The sequence below is a fragment of the Tachysurus vachellii genome, chromosome 15 (assembly GCF_030014155.1).
Source record: "Tachysurus vachellii isolate PV-2020 chromosome 15, HZAU_Pvac_v1, whole genome shotgun sequence".
Lineage (NCBI taxonomy): Eukaryota > Metazoa > Chordata > Actinopteri > Siluriformes > Bagridae > Tachysurus > Tachysurus vachellii.
The window spans coordinates 9427026-9446646 of NC_083474.1; the positions used below are offsets into that span (position 1 = coordinate 9427026).

At 42.6% G+C, this 19621-nt stretch overlaps 1 protein-coding gene across 1 annotated transcript; it reads right to left on the bottom strand.

Moving 5' to 3' along the window:
* Positions 1-250: 250 nt before the first annotated feature.
* On the bottom strand, positions 251-8373 carry spint2 (serine peptidase inhibitor, Kunitz type, 2). The gene is made up of 9 exons (XM_060887788.1): positions 7924-8373; positions 6713-6883; positions 4918-4983; positions 4106-4156; positions 3691-3846; positions 3345-3395; positions 3077-3247; positions 1717-1761; positions 251-1598 (listed from the first exon to the last, which is right to left on the bottom strand). Exons 1-9 carry the CDS (start codon positions 8279-8281, stop codon positions 1432-1434), a joined length of 1236 nt encoding a protein of 411 aa, XP_060743771.1. The 5' UTR covers positions 8282-8373; the 3' UTR covers positions 251-1431.
* Between the last annotated feature and the right edge of the window lie 11248 nt (positions 8374-19621).

Below are 19621 nucleotides of genomic sequence, written 5' to 3' on the forward strand. Positions count from 1 at the left end.
CGCTCTAGATCACTATCAATGAACACAAACCAGGGGATAATCTTTTGGAAGAATATCATTAATTCCTTCCAGTACATCTCCAGAGAATTAAATAATGAATATAGCACTGATTACTCTGCCTAATACACTTTTTTTTAATCACACATCTAAACATTTAGACATGCAATGTACAGTAACGCCTACATGCCTGTGTCATTAAGAGTGGACTAACTGGAAGGAAGAGAATACTCATACTGTAAATAACCCACACTTATCAAAGGTATTAAACCTGTTTATTAGATCAGGTTAGATCAGTTTACAGTGATTTCAGGTTAAAGACATGATAAAATATTACTCATCAAACAGAGATAAAGATCCTGTTACATCATCAGTAGTGTTTTATTCAGCCAAAAAATCCAAATCTATATTTAAAAAAAATCTGTAAGTAAAGTAGTTCATATATTGTACCTATTCATCTCTCGTCTCAACTTTGTGTGACAAACATATAGATGTGTTAAGAATTCACAATTTATTTCACATTGGTATTTAAAAATGTTCCTTGTAAATGTATTTTAGACCTTAAATCTTTGCGATACATGATGGTGTTCTCCACCAACAGATGGCCATATTGTTGGACATAAAGATTTTTGTATTGAGTAATTTTTAACGTAGTAGCCATTTTAACTTTCAAAATATCAAATAATGGAGTGTACCATGAACTAAAAGACTGGTCCTATAATAATCAAGCTTCTATGTCCAAATGATCTTTCTAAAATTATTTATCTTATAATTTCTGTTTAAATTCGAGTTTCACTATTTATTTTAAAAGCAAGTAGTTTAGTGTAAAAAAGAAATTATTTTGAAAGATTACGTGTGAAATTCTGTAAAACCCAAAAGGTATTGCCATATTGACAGGTCAAATGAAATGAAAGAACAGAAAATCCCTTTATATTTCAGGAATGTATTAAATAACCTTCTAAAAATCTGCCCATTTTCCAGTGTATGCTGTGGATTGTTTTTAAATGAGCAAATGAAATTCGGTTCGTTTGCTCTATTGCTGACAGCTTTATTTCACAGCACAAAACACAAAAGAGAAAAGAAAGTTAAACATTTTCCCCATTGCTAAAAACACTGCAAGTTCCTTACAAACATTCAGTGTTTTAACAAACTACCTTCAGAATTAGATATTACATCTGACAGATATTACATAATCATGTTAAAGCTGGTGTGTTGTGTGGTTTAACTTATACAGAACATTTTTACCACATACTAATAATCACTGAGTTCAATATTCTGCTATTGTATTAATGCCCTAGCTTCTCAAAGCTTTCCCAAACCCAAGGTATGTGTGACAGATTGTGTGACAGCTTTGGAGTGTAGATATATAGTGGTGCTCAGTAGCAGGCAGGGCAAGAAGAAAAAGAAAAGGATTTAGTGATTATTTTAAGTGGTTTAGGATTTACGTTCCTCCTCCTCAGGAAGTTGCTCCTCTGGTAATAGCTCTTGCTTGTCATCCAGTAAGAGGAGGCGCTGATGCTTCACACGCCGCACTGAGATCAGGAACAAACCGACAAGCAGCACGACTGACATGATGGCCAGAGTAGCCACTAAGAAAAAGGCTGAGAAGAAAATTCCAAAAAAAGTATGAGGGAAACTGATTAAGAGCATATTACATATATAAGAACATAAAAAGTGTGTGTGTGTAAATAAAATGCAGAAAGGCCTGCATGTTCATACCTGGCGTCCAGCGAGCTCTGTGGTGTCCATGCTCCTCAAATCCTCCTACAGCAACATACATACTTACTGTATGATTACAGTATATGACAAAACAAAAGCAAACAGGTTTAGGTTTATCTAGGTTTGCTTTAACATATAAAATGTCCTTTAAATCTGTGGATTGATGTTTGCTGTCTGTTTATTATTATTGGTATTTTCCCTTTGGTACCAACACAAGATGTGCCTCTCAACACCAACACACCAAATGTGAGCTAATTACAGTACTCCAGTCCTATCAAAGTCTGGTTTAATAAGTCATTCCATCTCCAATGCTGACCATATTATAATGTAAGTATACATTATATACTAATATAGTATATAAGTAATGTAATGTAACAACATGAACCCATCATACTAGAAAGCATGAGGGGGTTAGTTCCAATATTTTAATCAATATTCTTTCTGATGCAGACGGCTCCGCGATTCGATGGAATCAAGCCCAGGACATCGTTTTCAGGAGTAGGTTCTCTGGACCTCTCCCAGGCTTGAAAACACCTTCCACATTTCCAATGTACAGATCTGCCAGATCTACACAGCGAATGATCTGTTTCCACCTAACTCTGTCCTCGGCATCCTCTACTCTCACACCTCATTTAACACACCCATATATCTCCTCATTGGCCTTCGTCTTGACCTCTTACCTGGCAGCTCAATCTCCAACATCCATTTACCAATATAACCATCTCGCTCCTCTGTACATGTCCAAACCACCTCAATCTATCCTCTCTTACCTTGTCCCCAAAACAGCCAACCTGAGCTGTCCCTCTGATGTGCTCGTTCCTAATCCTTTCCATCCTCGTCACTCCTAAAGAGAACTTCAACATCCTCATCTCTGATAGCTCCATCTCTGCCTCGTATCTTTTCCTCACTGCTGCAGTCTCTAACCCATAGAGCATTTTCACACAGAGTGTGTTTGCACCAAGGCTTTGAGAGCTGATTTCAACTCTGAATTGCCATCCAGAGGACCAACAGTGCTTTTTGAATAAACTTCAATATGTGTGAAAATATTCTGCTTCTGGAAGAAGACCGGAACAACAGTGATGAATACTGAGGTCTGTAAATGTGGTCACCATCTTGGATTTGCACATGTATTGAGAGGCTAGCAGGTATAAATGCAGGGTTAAGTAGGGTTAAACCTTCCCTTACATGTAAGGATAAAAACAAAAATCCACATTATGCATTTGCTGTTAACAAATGGCTTAATTAGTAGATTGCTTTTTATTTTATTTATTTACTTCTGTGGAACCAAGAACAGCAGTTTATTTAAAAACTATTAAATCATTTATAGAATTTATTATTTGTATATAAAATCTCCTTCTACCGTCTTTCCCAGCACAATTGGACATGCATTCCTCCAGGGTGCTGTAACGGTTCTTGTTGCCTTTGCAGCCTCCGTAGATGAATTGCTGGCAGGTCTGAGTTTTTGGCTCAAAGTAGTACATCCAGAAAGCAGCACGGCATGGCCCAGGGTCAGATGACACAACGCAGGCCGCTGTGTAGCACACAAAGTGTTTACAGGGGCAATGGATGCCATTCATCTTCCTCCTCACACAACCGAAATTAGTCGTTTGATAAAAATTGCAACTTACCTTTGTATTCCGCATTGTCAAAAGGGGTTTTCTCCGAATCCACGATTTTCACTACAAAGAGAGGTGACAAGATTATTAACCCAATCCTTACAAAGCCCTAGATTCTCCACTCACAAGCCTCAGAATCATAAAGCGTGCAATCCGTCTGCGATTGCTCTTCACGTGTCTGTGACCACAATGACCTTTTCAAAACAAGAAAGTCACGAGAATGAAAGTGGTGGGGAAAAAAGAGAGAGGTGTGCAAGTATGTGTATATATAATGTGTGTGTGTGTGTGTGTTTGTGTGTGTGTGAGTGTATGTATGTGTGTCTTTATATATGTGTGTGTGTGTCCAACATATAGGTACCTGTGCAGGTTTTCATGCACTCCTCCTCAGTGTTGTAGTTGTTACTATTGCCACCACATCCACCGAATCTGAAGCGTTTACACGTGCCACTTGTGTAGTAGTAGCGTGGAATAGAGGCCCTGCATAGTCCTACCTGTGGTTCAGCCTGGCACTTCTCTGAAAAGAAGACAATGAGATGATGGTGTTACCAACTGTCACATCACCAAATCAGTCTAGGGGTTAAAGCTCAAGTTAAAAAGAAGTGAATTTTAAAAGCTAGTAATCAGTGAGTTTGATATGATTCTTTAATGCCATTTGGCCAAATTAAATAGTCTGCTATGGGTTAGTACTCAGGTTTTTATGGTCGCAAAGAAAAAGAAAAACTACAAGAATTACACCAAAAAAAAAACAATGTGTGTTAAAAAAGTACACACACCTGCATACTCTTCTGATGTCATCTCAGGCAGGGAAGATTCAGAAGATTTAGCTGTGGATGCAGATTAAGATATTATGGTTCATTTCATTACATATGCATTTATTCTGATATGATACATTCATTCATTCATCTTCTACCGCTTATCCGAACTACCTCGGGTCACGGGGAGCCTGTGCCTATCTCAGGCGTCATCGGGCATCAAGGCAGGATACACCCTGGACGGAGTGCCAACCCATCGCAGGGCACACACACACACATTCATTCGCACACACAATCACACACTAGGGACAATTTTCCAGAGATGCCAATCAACCTACCATGCATGTCTTTGGACTGAGGGAGGAAACCGGAGTACCCGGAGGAAACCCCCGAGGCACGGGGAGAACATGCAAACTCCACACACACAAGGTGGAGGCGGGAATCGAACCCCGACCCTGGAGGTGTGAGGCAAACGTGCTAACCACTAAGCCACCGTGCCCCCTGATATGATACAATTTTATTATTTTCATCAATCCTTTTATAAGGCAAAAATACTTGAACATATAAATATGTAACATTACTACACTAGACCAGAGCTAGAGCAAAGCAGAAGTACATGAATGATAAACACACAGAGAAACAAGCTGTGGTTTTACAGAGGAATGTAATGGTGCAGAAGTGAGATTTCAGAAGCCAGAGCAACATTTAACTCGCACAACATTCAGCACAATCTTTGCAATTTGGTTCTGTATCAGAAGTCAAACTGCCTCTCTTAAAATTGTAACAAATTTTAAAATTGCTACAAGTGCAGCCTAGAATAAGAAGGATGTTACCTGTGAGGTCCTGAGACAAAGTCTTTCTGGATTTTGAAGATGCTGAGGTATCAGTAATGACATCACCTGTACACAAAGCAAAAATAAAGAAAAGAAAAATTTTAATAAAAAATTAAAACTTCAGTGTTCTACTGTTCAACCCCTGGGTTCTTATCCTGGAGAAACCTCCTGGAGCTCCCCACAGGGGTTGAACTTCCATGTTTGAGCCTCGGCAGTGTCCAAAAACCATGATTGTACACTTAATTCAAACAAAACATTTAGAAGAATTCATACATGAAGTTATTTTTAAGTTATGGTGAACCTCTTCCACACTCATACAGTCAGGCAGATGGTACAATAGTGATTTTATATATTTTGTATTTTATTATTTTATACTCTACTTTTATGTCACACAGTTTCTGTGTACAATGTATAAATACAAGAGACTTTGTCTTTTATCCACTGCCTATTCTGGCACCACTACAGACAGTGTTTTCACTTTACTCTTGACAGGTTTCCAGGCTCTGCCGTACCCTGATTACTCACATATTAAGAACTGAAAATAACATCATGGACCACTATTGAATCAGCCTCTACAGTCCTTTACATATGCATTTTCTATGTTTACATTGTCCATATACGCTTTTTCTAGCAAGTGTCTGTTTTTGACCTGTTTAAATTACATCAGAGGTTGCTGGGAGCGGTCGCAGAGTAAGAATCTCATTGTACGTGTAACAGACTGCTTCCTGTACATAGGACAATAAACTCTTGAAACTTGAACCTATAGTACATTTTGTATATAAATATACATTTTGTATATATATATATATATCCTGCAGTCATTACCATCAACGTCACTACTGGTTTAACCCCATTTTGCCCAGAGCTCAGAGAACTGTGGATGTATCAGTCAACTAGTCCTGCAACAAGTTTCTTGAGAAAAGCAATGAAACAAAACAGAGGTCACACAACCAGTTACTCAACAAATCAGGTGTAATCTGAAGCCGCCTGTGACTCACTTCCAGTTATGAAAGACATGAACACCACAGCATTGTACAAAACCAGGAAGTGAAGATCAAACTATTCCCTAGTTCACAATTAACATTGATAGACATTTTGCTGACGAAACCAAACCACATTAAAAATTCACATAACACTTAAATTATGATCAGCATATGAACATCTTTGATATGGTTAATCTTTGATAAGCTATACAGTGAAGAACTTAATAATAATAAAAATAAATAAATAAATAAATAAAAGTTCTTAAAAAGTGATCTGTTGGTTTGGCCATCTGTTTATATGTCTTTCCTGATAAGTTAAATAAATTCACTGAATATAGTGAATGTGCAACTAGCTAAACCTATAAACAACAAAGATAATAAGCAGATACAATTTTATACTTAAAAACAATAGTTGACCGTTACGTTTTTGGCTACTACAGCTCTGAATGGGTCTGACCTGGTCCTGATATTTTTAAGTTTGAAATGTTCATTTCTATCATTTAAGTGATTAGGAGACATTTCAAAGGATCAATCATCATTCATAACGTGTTTTTCACAGGACAAGCAAAAAACCAGCCTCCACCTCACTCCAAGACACAGAGCACACATGTGGGACTCACAGTGACATACTGAAAGCCTGTTGTCCAGTAAGTGTTAATCTTTTCACAATCTTTTTAAAAAAACAGTGTCCTTTAATCTGTAATCATTTGATTGGCTAGGACAATAAATTACCGCAAAAGTTATGAATAATATAAACACAATTCTTATTTGTATACATACATATATACATGTGCATATCTCTCCACACTTACCGGTGATGCCACTACATGCGTTTTCACATTCTTCCTTTGTTTTGAAGTTGTTGTTGTTTCCTCCACATCCCCCATACACAAATGTTTTACACAATTGGTCAGTGACATCGTAGTAGAATCGGGGGAAGGAGGCCCGGCAGTGACCGACCACTTTTTCAAAACGACAGTAATCTGAAATCCACATAGACAGGAAGGTTTAATATATTGTTTTCCTTGAGCCATTGCACTAGTGGTTAATACACAAAATTTAAAAAATCGTCTACTGTGCATGCTTTTAAAAAAGTGGCCAAAAGTTTTCAGACTGTTCTACCATGTTGTTTTAGATTTATTTAGGTGTCATCAAGTATCATTTCCTGTGCACATCTTACAGAAATGAAACACATATTTAAAAAAATACCGGTTTATCAAGCAGAACAAGTGGGAAGTTAGAACCACAATGAAACAAAGACCAGAAAGAAAGAAAGAAGCTGTTCTAAATTGTTTCACGTGTCATCAGCCCATGTTTTCATTCAGCTCAGTTACACCTGTTATGCTGACCTTGTAGAGCAGCCTGTAAGGCTTCGCCATGCACTTTTTTTGGGGGGAAGAAACTTTTATTTCATTTCGGATTACACTGGCACAGTTGCCATTTGTCTGTTCTTACAAAACATTAGAAACACCAATATATTAGAAAAACCAATATATTAGAAACCCCTTTATCTTGTATAGTATATTGTTATTTATGTCTGTACTTTTGAGAGTCACAAACAGCTGGAACCAAATGCCTTGTGTGTGTCAACACACTTGGCCAATAAACCTGATTCTGATTCTTAACCCTATATTATTGTTAAAGGCTACATGTGAAATGGTGACAGAGTGGCAAGCATATCAACAAAATAATTTATGTTCATCAATTCATATGAAAACCTATTTTTAAAGGGTAAGACAAAGAAAGAATACATCTGTACACAATGTTTTACATATCTCTCTCTCTCTCTCTCTCACACACACACACACACACATTTAACTGTCATTAAATCAAAGTATATCAAATATCGTCAAAAAGTACTCAACTGAATCATTTTATTAACTAAATATTGATGGCACATTTAGACTATATTAAGACTTTAGACTATCCAGTAGTACGTTTTTTCTCTGCTTTGAATCTAAAATGCCTTAAATACTGAAACTCTACTGCTGACAGAGTGCCATGTTTTTTTCCCGGTGTTTACCTGTGGAGCTGTTGGAGCGGTCTGAGACCTGAGACTTGATGTAAGCTTTGGAGTGGTCACTTGGTTCCAAAACACAAACATTTTTGCCGTCTTTCATACAATTCACAAGGAAGCACTGCTGTGAGCCGTCGGCTGGAGTTACAATCAGGGCTAGGTGGCAGTCTTCTCTGGTACAGCAAACATTTTGGCATTGACGCTCGTCGGAAATATCGACCAGGTGATCTGAATAGTTCGCGCCCGCGTCCAATGACTTAAGGTTCAGACCTTGGTTCAGCTCAGTAAACATACATCCTTCCTGCCCAAGAACTATTCCTGCGCTACAAAGGCAGACAGAAAACAAGAGAAATAATCGAGCCATTTCACGACACAAAGCTGCTTCCGTCGCAGTAGAAAATCGACGCGTCTCTAGTTGGTGTCTCTCAGGTGTCTTCCGCTGTAAACAGGTAGCGACTTCCTCATGCGTCACTGTCGGGTTTATCCGCACTGATAAGGTCCTACATGAACTCGTATGTTAATTTACGAGCAATAAATCTCCATCAATGCATTTGCTCAGGGGAAAAAAAACATGCTGCAAATTTTGCCCTGGAAAAATAAACAATAAATAAATAAATAAATAAGGGAAACGATTAAGACTTTACAGGCTGTTTATGTACACGGTACTCATGTCACAACACTGGCTTGATCTAAATCATGTCATTTAATTATGTTTATTCACTTGATGATATTTGGAAAAATCAGGCACGTGAATTATAAGACTTATAATTACAAATAATAATAATAATAATAATAATAATAATAATAATAGTTATTATTATTATTATTATTATTATTATTATTATTATTATTATTATCATAAAATAAATAAATAAAATTCAGTGTTGTTATTATTATTCCACCAAAGCATTACTTGGTCAAAAAATGCTCAGTCATTCACTCACATACTGAAAATTGCCCGCAAGGTGGAGACCAAAACAGGCAGTACAAGGCTGCTTCTCCCCACAAACGAGGGCAAGTAAGCAGTATGTATTAGTATGTATTATGCATTCAAATAGATTGAGGGGATATGCAAATATTATAATATTATGCTAATATTCAGGAAGACCCCCCCCTCCCAAAAAAAAAAAAATAAAAAATATTATTAATAATAGGGGCACGGTGACTTAGAGGTTAGCACGTTTATCTCACACCTCCAGGGTTGGGGGTTCGAATCCCGCCTCCGCCTTGTGTGTGTCAAGTTTGCATGCCTCGGGGATTTCCTCCGGATACTCCGGTTTCCCCCGGTCCAAAGACATGCACGGTAGGTTGACTGGCATCTCTGGAAAAATTGTCCGTAGTGTGTGAGTGAATGAGAGTGTGTGTGTGTGTGCCCTGCGATGGGTTGGCACTCCGTCCAGGGTGTATCCTGCCTTGATGCCCAATGACGCCTGAGATAGGCACAGGCTCCCCGTGACCTGATAATAGTTCGGATAAGCGGTAGAAAATGAATGAATGAATGAATTATGTCAAACCATTTCTGCTTTCTGACATGCCCCAGGTACCTGTTCATAAGTATTAAAAATTTAAATGAGTTATATTCAACCACTTATTTGTATAAGGTTATTCAAACAGAGTTGAAAACATCTCCAAATGGCACAAAACATCTCCAAATCACACAAGACCTTTTGCTATTGTATAATGTCTTTAGAAACGACACAAATCCTCTAAAAATAGTAGATGCCACAAAAATGTCTCCAATTGGCACAAGATGAAACAAAAAATAATAAGATGAAACTTGCAGTTATGAAATGTGCAATTTCAAAATAAAAAGTTTCTCATATCATTGCAAAAAAGAAATACAAGAAAAAGAACTTTGTACTAAAAAAAAACAAAAGCAACCAATTCAATTCTTAATGGAAATTAAAAACACTTACATTTTATACATTTGAATACAATTGTTTGAAAATAAAACATTTATAATTATTTATTTATTTTGAATAAACCTTTTTGAAATTTGACTGGATTTTTTCTGTAGCACCTCTCTGTGGACGGAATGAGCAGGGAACGCACAGGCATCCACCTGGCTGGAAAAGACAGAAGCCTGGACAACTCCATGAGCCACAGTGTGTGCAGAGAAATTCCAGGAGATTAGAATATCTGGTATTGAATTGAACATATAGACAGACTGAAGGACATCTCCTTTGAGAAACACACACATGCACACTTAATGCACAATAATTACTCTCAAAATATAAATAATTAATGCACATACATAAGTCATTACAAACAGGGCACTAAGCATGTGTTTATGAGTGTTTGGAAGTGTTAGATCCTTACAAAACACACTCCACTCCAGATGTTGGAAGATCAACCTGGACAATGCCCTGTGTCTTTAGCAACACACGCACACTCACACACACACACACACCCACACACACACAATTTACAGTTTACAATACTGCAACATCTAGATTATCACTACTCTTTTGTGAGAATGTTGTGTAGAGTACCATTACAGTCTTACACTATAAGGGGGGAATGAAACATTACAGGATATGCTACCACATCATCATGTCTTTTCTAAAAAAGCAGACTTTGATTCTAACGTAACATATCTGATAGCTGGGTGGGAGATCAGTTCAGCTTAGAGTCAATTCATTCTTAGTAAGTCATTTTGAATAGTCACATCCAGCAAATAGTGAAGGCTGATAAAAAAAAAGCTTTAAAATATTCAAATAAACAGGAATTTATTTAAGTTAGATTGCAGACAAAATTTTAAAAAATAAGCAAATCATTGGTGTAGTGGTTCCTGTTTATGGGAAGTGTTGATTTAAAATGAATTAATATACACACTTCTATTTATAACATACTTTGCATGTCCATTGTGTTAAAATATTAAAAAATGTATTTTAATAAATGGTTTAAATTTAACAAATTTTCAGGTGCCAGACATAGTTGCAGTTTCCGGTCAACAAAAGCTTTGCTGTAAACGTATACAGACAAATCAAACATGCAAAGTAAAACCCAGTTCAGGTAAAGCGAGAAACAAACAGTATCAACTAGGACTAGGCAAGAGCAAAAATGAGAAACCAGAATCAACATTACTGCATGGGCATTTTCATCTCCAGTGTGTTTTCTATTTCTCAAGGCTATAGGAGACTGTGGTAGAATACATTTGTTGGATGTTCCTCAGAGACACGTTGGATGTATAGGGGAGAGTGAGCTTTGGTGGTCTTCAACCCTGGTCTATATGAAATGGGAAACTTGGAGAAAAATAATGCTCAGTAGGCTTGATGAGAATTCAAGTCTTTTGGCTGAATTAATATACTGAATTTCTTATAGTTCTATTGAGATCTTTTTATATCCCTTATGAGACTCATAAGCATCAACAATCTTCTTTCTGAAGGCCTCAGAGAGCTCTTTGGGTCTTATCATGGTGATAGCTCTCACTTCAACAATTAAAAGCAAACCAAACTAAATGTCTGAAGTTTAAATAATTCAAGCCTCCTTCATAATGCTTTGTAAACATGTTCTAATCATTTGCACCTGCTGTGATTTACCTGTAGGTCATTTTACACATTTTAAGTACAAATAAATGTTGGGAGTGTCCTTACTTTTTCCTCACTAGAAATTGGATTTGTTTTAAATGACGTTTTACAGATCATTCATTCATTCATTCATTTTCTACTGCTTATCTGAACTATTCTCGGGTCACGGGGAGCCTGTGCCTATCTCAGGCGTCATTGGGCATCAAGGAAGGATACACCCTGGAAGGAGTGCCAACCCATTGCAGGGCACAAACACACACTTTCATTCACTCACACACTACGGACAATTTTTCCAGAGATGCCAATCAACCTACCATGCATGTCTTTGGACCGGGGGTGGGGGACCGGAGTACCCAGAAGGAAACCCCTGAGGCACGGGGAGAACATGCAAACTCCACATACTGTACACAAGGCGGAGGTGGGAATCGAACCCCCAACCCTGGAGGTGTGAGGCAAACGTGCAAACCACTAAGCCACCATGCCCCCCGTTTTACAGATCATTTTAAAAAAATTTTTTGTTGTAATTGTTTAGTTATATTACCTGAATCTTCCAATGTTGTTAAAATGAAGATCAAATGCCAAAATGTTAAACTATTTTAAAAAAAAAGCCTTTCATGGGATGTCTGTCATGCGGAAACGGAGGCGAAAGCCGAAGTAGCAGCAAACAAAGTTTAATAAGACAAAAACTAGGCAGAGCCAACACAAATACCTGCAGCAAACGCAGGAATAATCCAGTGGTGCGCTCTGAGGGCATGGCCCACAATGTCCGGAACTGAAGAGAGGCAGTTCGTGAAAGGAGGTGAAGGTGCGCGTTTAGGAGAAGCGCGGCACTGGGCTGGAATCGGGGGTAAGTACTCCACTCGGTGTAACTCCGGAAGCAATACCGATAATAAAGGACGGGGAGAGTGTGTGACGTGAGTGTATTTATAGGCGGTGAAATGAGTGTGTAGATGAGTGTCAGTTGTGTGTGGTTAGTATGCTGGCGAGGAGCTCCTAGTGGGCGGGGCGCGCACGGGAGACGTAGCAGAGTGCTCCCTGACACCACCCCCTCTCCCAGGGGCGGCACCCAACGCCCCAAAGCCACGACGAGGCCTGCCCCTGGAGCGCAGGGTCCAGTACGTCCTGACGGGCCACCCAGGCACGCTCCTCCGGGCCGTACCCCTTCCAGTCCACCAGGTATTCGAGACGACCCCGGCGCCGACGGGAGTCCAAGATGTCACAAACCGCGTAAACCCCAGGCTGGTCTACGACGTCCGGCTGGGCGGGCACCGCGGGGTCACCTGGGGGGAGAGACACCGGCGAAACACAGGGCTTGAGTAGAGACACATGAAAGGGGGGGTGAATGCGGTACCTGGGTGGCAGCTCCAGCCGGTACGCCACGTCGCTGATCTGACTGGCCACCTTGAATGGCCCGATGAACCGAGGGCTCAGCTTGCGGCAGGGTAACCTCAGCCTGAGGTCCCTCGTGGACAGCCACACCAGATCCCCTGAGTGATAACATGGCGCCTCCAGTCGCCGAGCGTCGGCATGCCGGCGGGTCTCGCGGACAGCCCTGCGGAGCTGAGTGTGCGCCGACTCCCAGACCCTGTGGCTCTCCCTGAACCAGTAGTCCACAGAGGGCACGTCGCACGGCTCGTCGGACCCCGGGAACAGAGGAGGCTGGAATCCCAACACACACTGGAAGGGGGTGAGGCCCGTAGAGTCTTGACGGAGCGAGTTTTGGGCGTACTCGGCCCACGGCAGGAAACCAGCTTAGCTCTTGGATCTAACGCTCCGCCTGGCCATTGGACTGTGGGTGATAGCCAGACGAGAGGTTCACTGAAACCCCCAGGAGCTTGAAGAAGGCCCGCCAGACCCGGGAGGTGAACTGGGACCCACGATCCGACACGATCTCCTCCAGGAGGCCGAAGTTCCGGAAGACATGATGGAAAAGAGTCTCTGCGGTCTCAAGGGCGGTTGGCAGGCCCTTCACTGGCACGAGGCGGCAGGCCTTGGAGAACCGATCCACTGCCACCCTCCGACCGGGGCAGGTCAGTAACGAAGTCCACCCCCAAGTGAGACCAGGGACGTTGGGGCACCGGAAGCGGCCTCAGCTTGCCCACTGGCAAGTGGCGGGGGACCTTCGACACGGCGCAGGTGGGGCAGCCTCGGACGTAGTGGGTCACCTCCTGGACCATTCCGGGCCACCAGTAACGGGTCTGCACGAGCTGGACTGTCCGTTTCTCCCCCGGGTGTCCTGATCCTGGTCCTTCGTGAACCGACTGGATGAGCCCACGCCGACAGGGGGTGGGGACGTAGACACGTCCCTCAGGGCAGCCCTCTGGAGCGGGCTCCAGAGTGCAGGGGGAAGGATGGGTTCTGTGTCGCTGGGCTCCTCGGGTCCAAACATCCGGGAGAGGGCGTCGGCCTTGCCGTTTTGTGCTCCGGCCCGGTACGTGATGTGGAAGAGGAACCGGGTGAAAAAGAAGGCCCAGCGAGCCTGTCTGGGATTGAGCCTCCGGGCCTCCCACAGGTTCTTGTGGTCGGTGACCACCGTAAACGGGTGCTCGGCCCCCTGCAGCCAGTGTCTCCACTCCTCTAGGGCCAGTTTGATGGCCAGGAGCTCCCGGTTGCCGATGTCGTAGTTCCGTTCAGCGGCGGAGAGCTTGTGAGTGTAGAAGGCGCAGGGGTGTAGCTGTTGAGGGGTTCCTGACCACTGCGAGAGAGCGGCACCGACGCCGGTCGAGGATGCATCCACCTCGACCACAAACGGCCTCCGAGGATCCGGGTGGCACAGCACAGGAGCCTGACAGAAGCGGAGCTGGCGGAGCCGGTGGAGCTCGGAAAAGGCCTCCTGGGCCTCCGGGGTCCATATCAGGGTCTTCACCTTCCCCCGGAGAAGAGACGTGAGGGGAGCGGTGACTTGGCTGTACCCCTTGATGAACCACCGGTAGAAGTTGGTGAAGCCCAGGAATCGCTGGAGCTCCTTGACGGACTCAGGGATCGGCCAGTCCCTCACGGCTTTCACCTTCCCCTCATCCATCTGTATGTCCTCCGCACTGATGACATACCCCAGGAAGTGGATCTTAGAGCGGTGGAATTCGCATTTGGAGCTATTGAGGTATAGCCGGTGGGAGCGCAGTACCTCCAGGACGACACGAACGTGCCTCTGGTGCTCCTCCAGGTTCCTTGAGTAGATAAGGATGTCATCAATGTATACCATGACATCTGGATGAATGTCTGGAGGTATGGCCGAAACACCTCATTCATGAAGCCCTGGAAGACTGCTGGAGAGATGGAGAGGCCATACGGCATGACCCGGTACTGGTAGTGGCCCGACGGCGTGATGAAGACGGTCTTCCACTCGTCTCCCTTCCTGATATGCACCAGGTTGTATGCGCTGCGGAGGTCGAGCTTTGTGAACACCCTCGCCTCCCTTAGGTCCTCCAGCGCAGATGGCACCAGCAGGAGGGGGTAAGGGAGAGGAACGACCTGAGTGTTCAGCTGCCAGTATTCGATACAGGGACGAAGCCCACCATCCTTCTTTCCCACGAAGAAGAAGCTGGAGGCAGCCGGGGAGGAGGAGTGTGTGATAAACCCCTGGTGGAGTGCCTGCTGGATATACTCCTCCATCGCACGTTGTTCGGGAGCTGACAGGGGATACAACCGACCTTTGGGCAGCTTAGCATTGGGAACCAGGTCAATGCTGCAGTCCCAGGGCCGGTGAGGGGGGAGGCGAGTGGCTGCCCGTGAGCAAAACACGTCTTGTGAGCAAAACACGTCACAGTGGCCCTGTGGTTTCTCGACGGCAGCTGTGTGAGGCAGTGCTCCTTACAGTGAGGGCTCCACTCCAGGATGTCGCAGGGGTCCCAGGAGCACCTCAGGGCGTGTTGTTGTTTACAGCTGTCAGTCTTCCATTCCTCTCCCTACGGGACAACCTCTGCGAACCCAGCTGCATCGGTTCCGGATCAGGGGAGGAGGCGAGACTCGAAGCGCCGGTGACCTGAGGAGGGGTGTGAGGACACGCCGCCAGCCGTTGTGAGAGCCCAATGGACCTCTATATGAACTCCTCCAGCCCCACAGAGTCATCGTGTACCGCCATCGCCTGTTGGATCTCCGGTGCTAGACCCAGCCGACACACGCTGAGTAGGGCCGTCTCGTTCCAGCCAATGGAGGCAGCCAGGGTGCGGAAACGGAGGCTGTACTCGGTGATACAGTCCCGCCCCTGACGTATCCTGAGTAGCTGGTCGGCCGCGGAGAGGGTCCCGGAAGCGGCGCAGAACACCTCCCTGAAGTGCGCGGTCAACGCGGCGTAGGTGGTCGTTATGGGGCTGGCAGCCTCCCACAGTGACTGCGCCCATGCTAGCGCTCTCCCGGAGAGGAAGGAGATAATAAACGCCACCTTCGCACGTTCGGTAGGAAACCGCGGCGGGTGCATCTCAACATACAGGCTGACCTGGAGCAGGAATCCGGGAAGGTGGCTGGAAGCACCTTCGAACTGCCGGTGGGCGCGGGCGGGTTCTGGTGGGCAGCGGCGGACGGGAAAGCGGTCCGGAGGGCGGAGATGAGATCCCGAACCGTGTCGGAAGAGGGGCTTGGTTGCGGCTGCATAGCGTGACGACACTGAACTCCTCTTCTAATCCTTATAAATAAATATTTATATTTATTTTTTGTGTGTCCCTATCGGGGGTTCCTTTATTCTGTCATGCGGAAACGGAGGCGAAAGCCGAAGTAGCAGCAAACAAAGTTTAAGCAAACGCAGGAATAATCCGGTGGTGCGCTCTGAGGGCGCGGCCCACAATGTCCGGAACTGACGAGAGGCAGTTCGTGAAAGGAGGTGAAGGTGCGCGTTTAGGAGAAGCGCGGCACTGGGCTGGAACCGGGGGTAAGTACTCCACTCGGCGTAACTCCGGAAGCAATACCGATAATAAAGGACGGGGTGTGTGACATGAGTGTATTTATAGGCGGTGAAATGAGTGTGTAGATGAGTGTCAGGTGTGTGTGGTTAGTATGCTGACAAGGAGCTCCTAGTGGGCGGGGCGCGCACAGGAGACGTAGCAGAGTGCTCCCTGACAATGTCCTAATTTTGTCAAATAACTGTATAATATATGCAATTTATTCACCTTAAGCATACTGTATATATCATATCACCTTCATCATTTATATATTATAGACACCATCAGTAAGAATTTTCCCGAATCCTCTGCTCACTTGGAGCTTTTTTGGTGTCACATGACACGTCAACCTAGTAATGGCATTTGTTTGTGTTTAAATCAAATTGATTTGGATTTAAATCACTTTTTAAATCAAAAGTGTCATGGTGGTGAAGCTTGCAAGACGTGGATTACCGACTGCAGGGCTGTCAAGTGTCACGCATTGAGAGTGACAGTCACGCATTTGGGTCTTTTGTCACGCTCTCCCACCACACATTGTATTTCTCATGCAGAAAAACTCACTATTTATCATATATTTAATAAGCCGCAGTGCCCAAAATGTATCTGTCCGCACCGCTGTCTCTATGGAACTGGGCAGGAATCAAGCGCGTCTCCCCTGGAGTTCTTAGTCGAGCCTGACACTTATCAGCCAATCAAAAAAAGAGGCTACACAATAGCCAATCAGAAAATAGCACTATCTGGGTAAGATTTAACGCAACAACCAATGAAAAAAAAACATATTCATTAGAGAGGGTATTTTCGATGGTTAGTTTGAACAAAACCTCAACACGAAACAGCTTGTCTCTGGACGGGACATGTCCTCAGTCATGAGCCTAAAAATGGCTGGGCTTGAGCTGAACTGTTTTAAATGGGAGCCAACATCACAAATGATAAAGGAGTCCAAAAAGGCAACAAACACTTACAATAAACAACACCAGTCATAATCTCTCTCTCTCTCTCACACACACACACACACACAAATTAATAAATGAAAATTAAACAAATACTTTGTATTTGGTCAAATTGCGGTCAGTGATCCTTACCAAACACAACAACTCCCCCAATTTTTTTTTTTTTGTCACGCTTGCCTGTTTTCAAAACTTGAGAGCCCTGCGACTGCAATATTTCTACAGCGCTATTTTGCTTGTTCTCCACCTCCAATTGTGTATTTTCATCCCTACACCGACTCTACCGACTCTACACCGGCAGCGATGATGAACTTCGGAGGAGATGCGATGCAGCACCAGGATGTGGATCCCGAGCCCGGATGGAGTGGACTGTACGACCCCTGGAACGGTGACTTACTGACTTTTCTCTTTTTTTCACTTAAGTATCAAGTGTTTAAAGCGCTTTTATATATCACTAAACAGGAGAAAATGCAATGAGGAATCTGGTTTTATGTGGTTTAGAGAAACGCGACCTGTACGGCTAATCGTTATTTAGGCTAATCGATTTACATACGCGATCATTATGCTAAAGTTAGCGGACATAAAGTTACAACATTACAGTCAATAATGACAGTATCAAGGCCAACAGACTTGATTACAAGTGTCGTTAATTGTATTAAATCATAATTTAAATCATAAATTTTGATCTATGTTTATTTCTCTCTTACTTGCCTAAAATAATTTTCCCATTTCCCTCTTTGGGAATAGAACTTACATATTATATATATATATATATATATATATATATATATATATATATATATATATATATATAATCCATTTGTCTCAATTAAGAAGTAGTTAAGTTGTTTGTCTGTTTTATTAGTAAAGCGGTAATGTGAAGAGATATTACCCAACATCAGTGTTGCTATGTAACCTTTAAAGCAACTATGTTCACGAAGGTAAATGTAAAGAGAAATTATTAGAGACCGTATAAAACTTCAATTCTAAAATAATAAAACACACTACAACAGGGATGAAACCATAAAAGCCCAGTAAGCTAAAAGCTTGTCTAAATAAGAGTGTCTTCAGTTGCTTTTTAAAAGAATCAGCAGAATCAGCCACACGCAGAGACAGGGGCAACGCATTCCACAGTCTGGGGCCACAGACTGAAAAGAAAGATCCCCCCGAATTTTAAAATGGATTTTAGGGACCACAAGCAGATTTTGACCTGATGACCTCAATGCTCTCGAAGAGCCATAAGGGGTCAACAGGTCAGAAATGTACTCAGGAGCATTCCCATGAAGGGCTCTATAAGTGAGGACCAAAATTTTAAAATCAATTCTATATTTGATTGGTAACCAGTGAAGAGAGTATAAAACCTGTGTGATGTGGGATCTTCTGCTGGTTCCAGTTAAAAGCCTCGCTGCTGAATTCTGAACAATCTGAAGACGATAAAGCACGTTTGTTAAGACAAGTAAAGAGTGAATTACAATAGTCCAAACGCGAAGAGATAAAAGCATGAATAATCATCTCTAAATCTACATTAGACATTTTCCTCATTTTAGAAACATTCCGCAAGTGATAAAAACAGCTTTTAATCATCTGTCCTGAATGTTGATCTAAAGACATGGATTGATCAAATACAACACTGAGGTTCCTGAGGCTTGACTGAACAGAAGAGCCCAAAGAACCAAGATGTTGCTTGATCTGTGGAATTTTCTTATCTGGGGCAATGATCAAAGTTTCTGTCTTTTTCGGATTTAGTTGAAGGTAGTTACTGCCCAACCACTCCTTAATACAAGACAGACACTCCAACAAGCTAGACAGCAAGTGAAACTCAGACTCCCTGAAAGAACAATATAACTGAATATCATCAGCATATAGGTGATAGGACACATGCTTAAAACACTGAATTTTCTGAGCAAGAGATGTCATATACAGTAAAAACAGCAAAGGACCTAAAACTGATCCCTGTGGTACTCCACATGATAGAGGCACAGTGTCAGACATGATCTGATTTATCACAACAGAAAAAGTTCTATCAGTAAGATAAGAAGAAAACCAGTGGAGTTCAGACCCAGATAAACCAATAACATTTTGCAAACACTTTAGCAAAATTTTATGGTCAACTGTATCAAACGCTGAGGTTAGATCCAGTAAAACCAACACTGTGTACTGGCCCGCATCTGCTGCCATCAAAATGTCACTTGACACTTTAAGAAGAGCTGTCTCAGTTGAGTGCACTTTGCGGAAACCTGATTGAAACTTGTCCAAGATTTGATGGTAATGCAGATAAGTGGAAAGTTGATTAGCTACCACTTTTTCTAAAATTTTGGAGATGAACGGCAGTTTTAATATGGGCCGGTAGTTT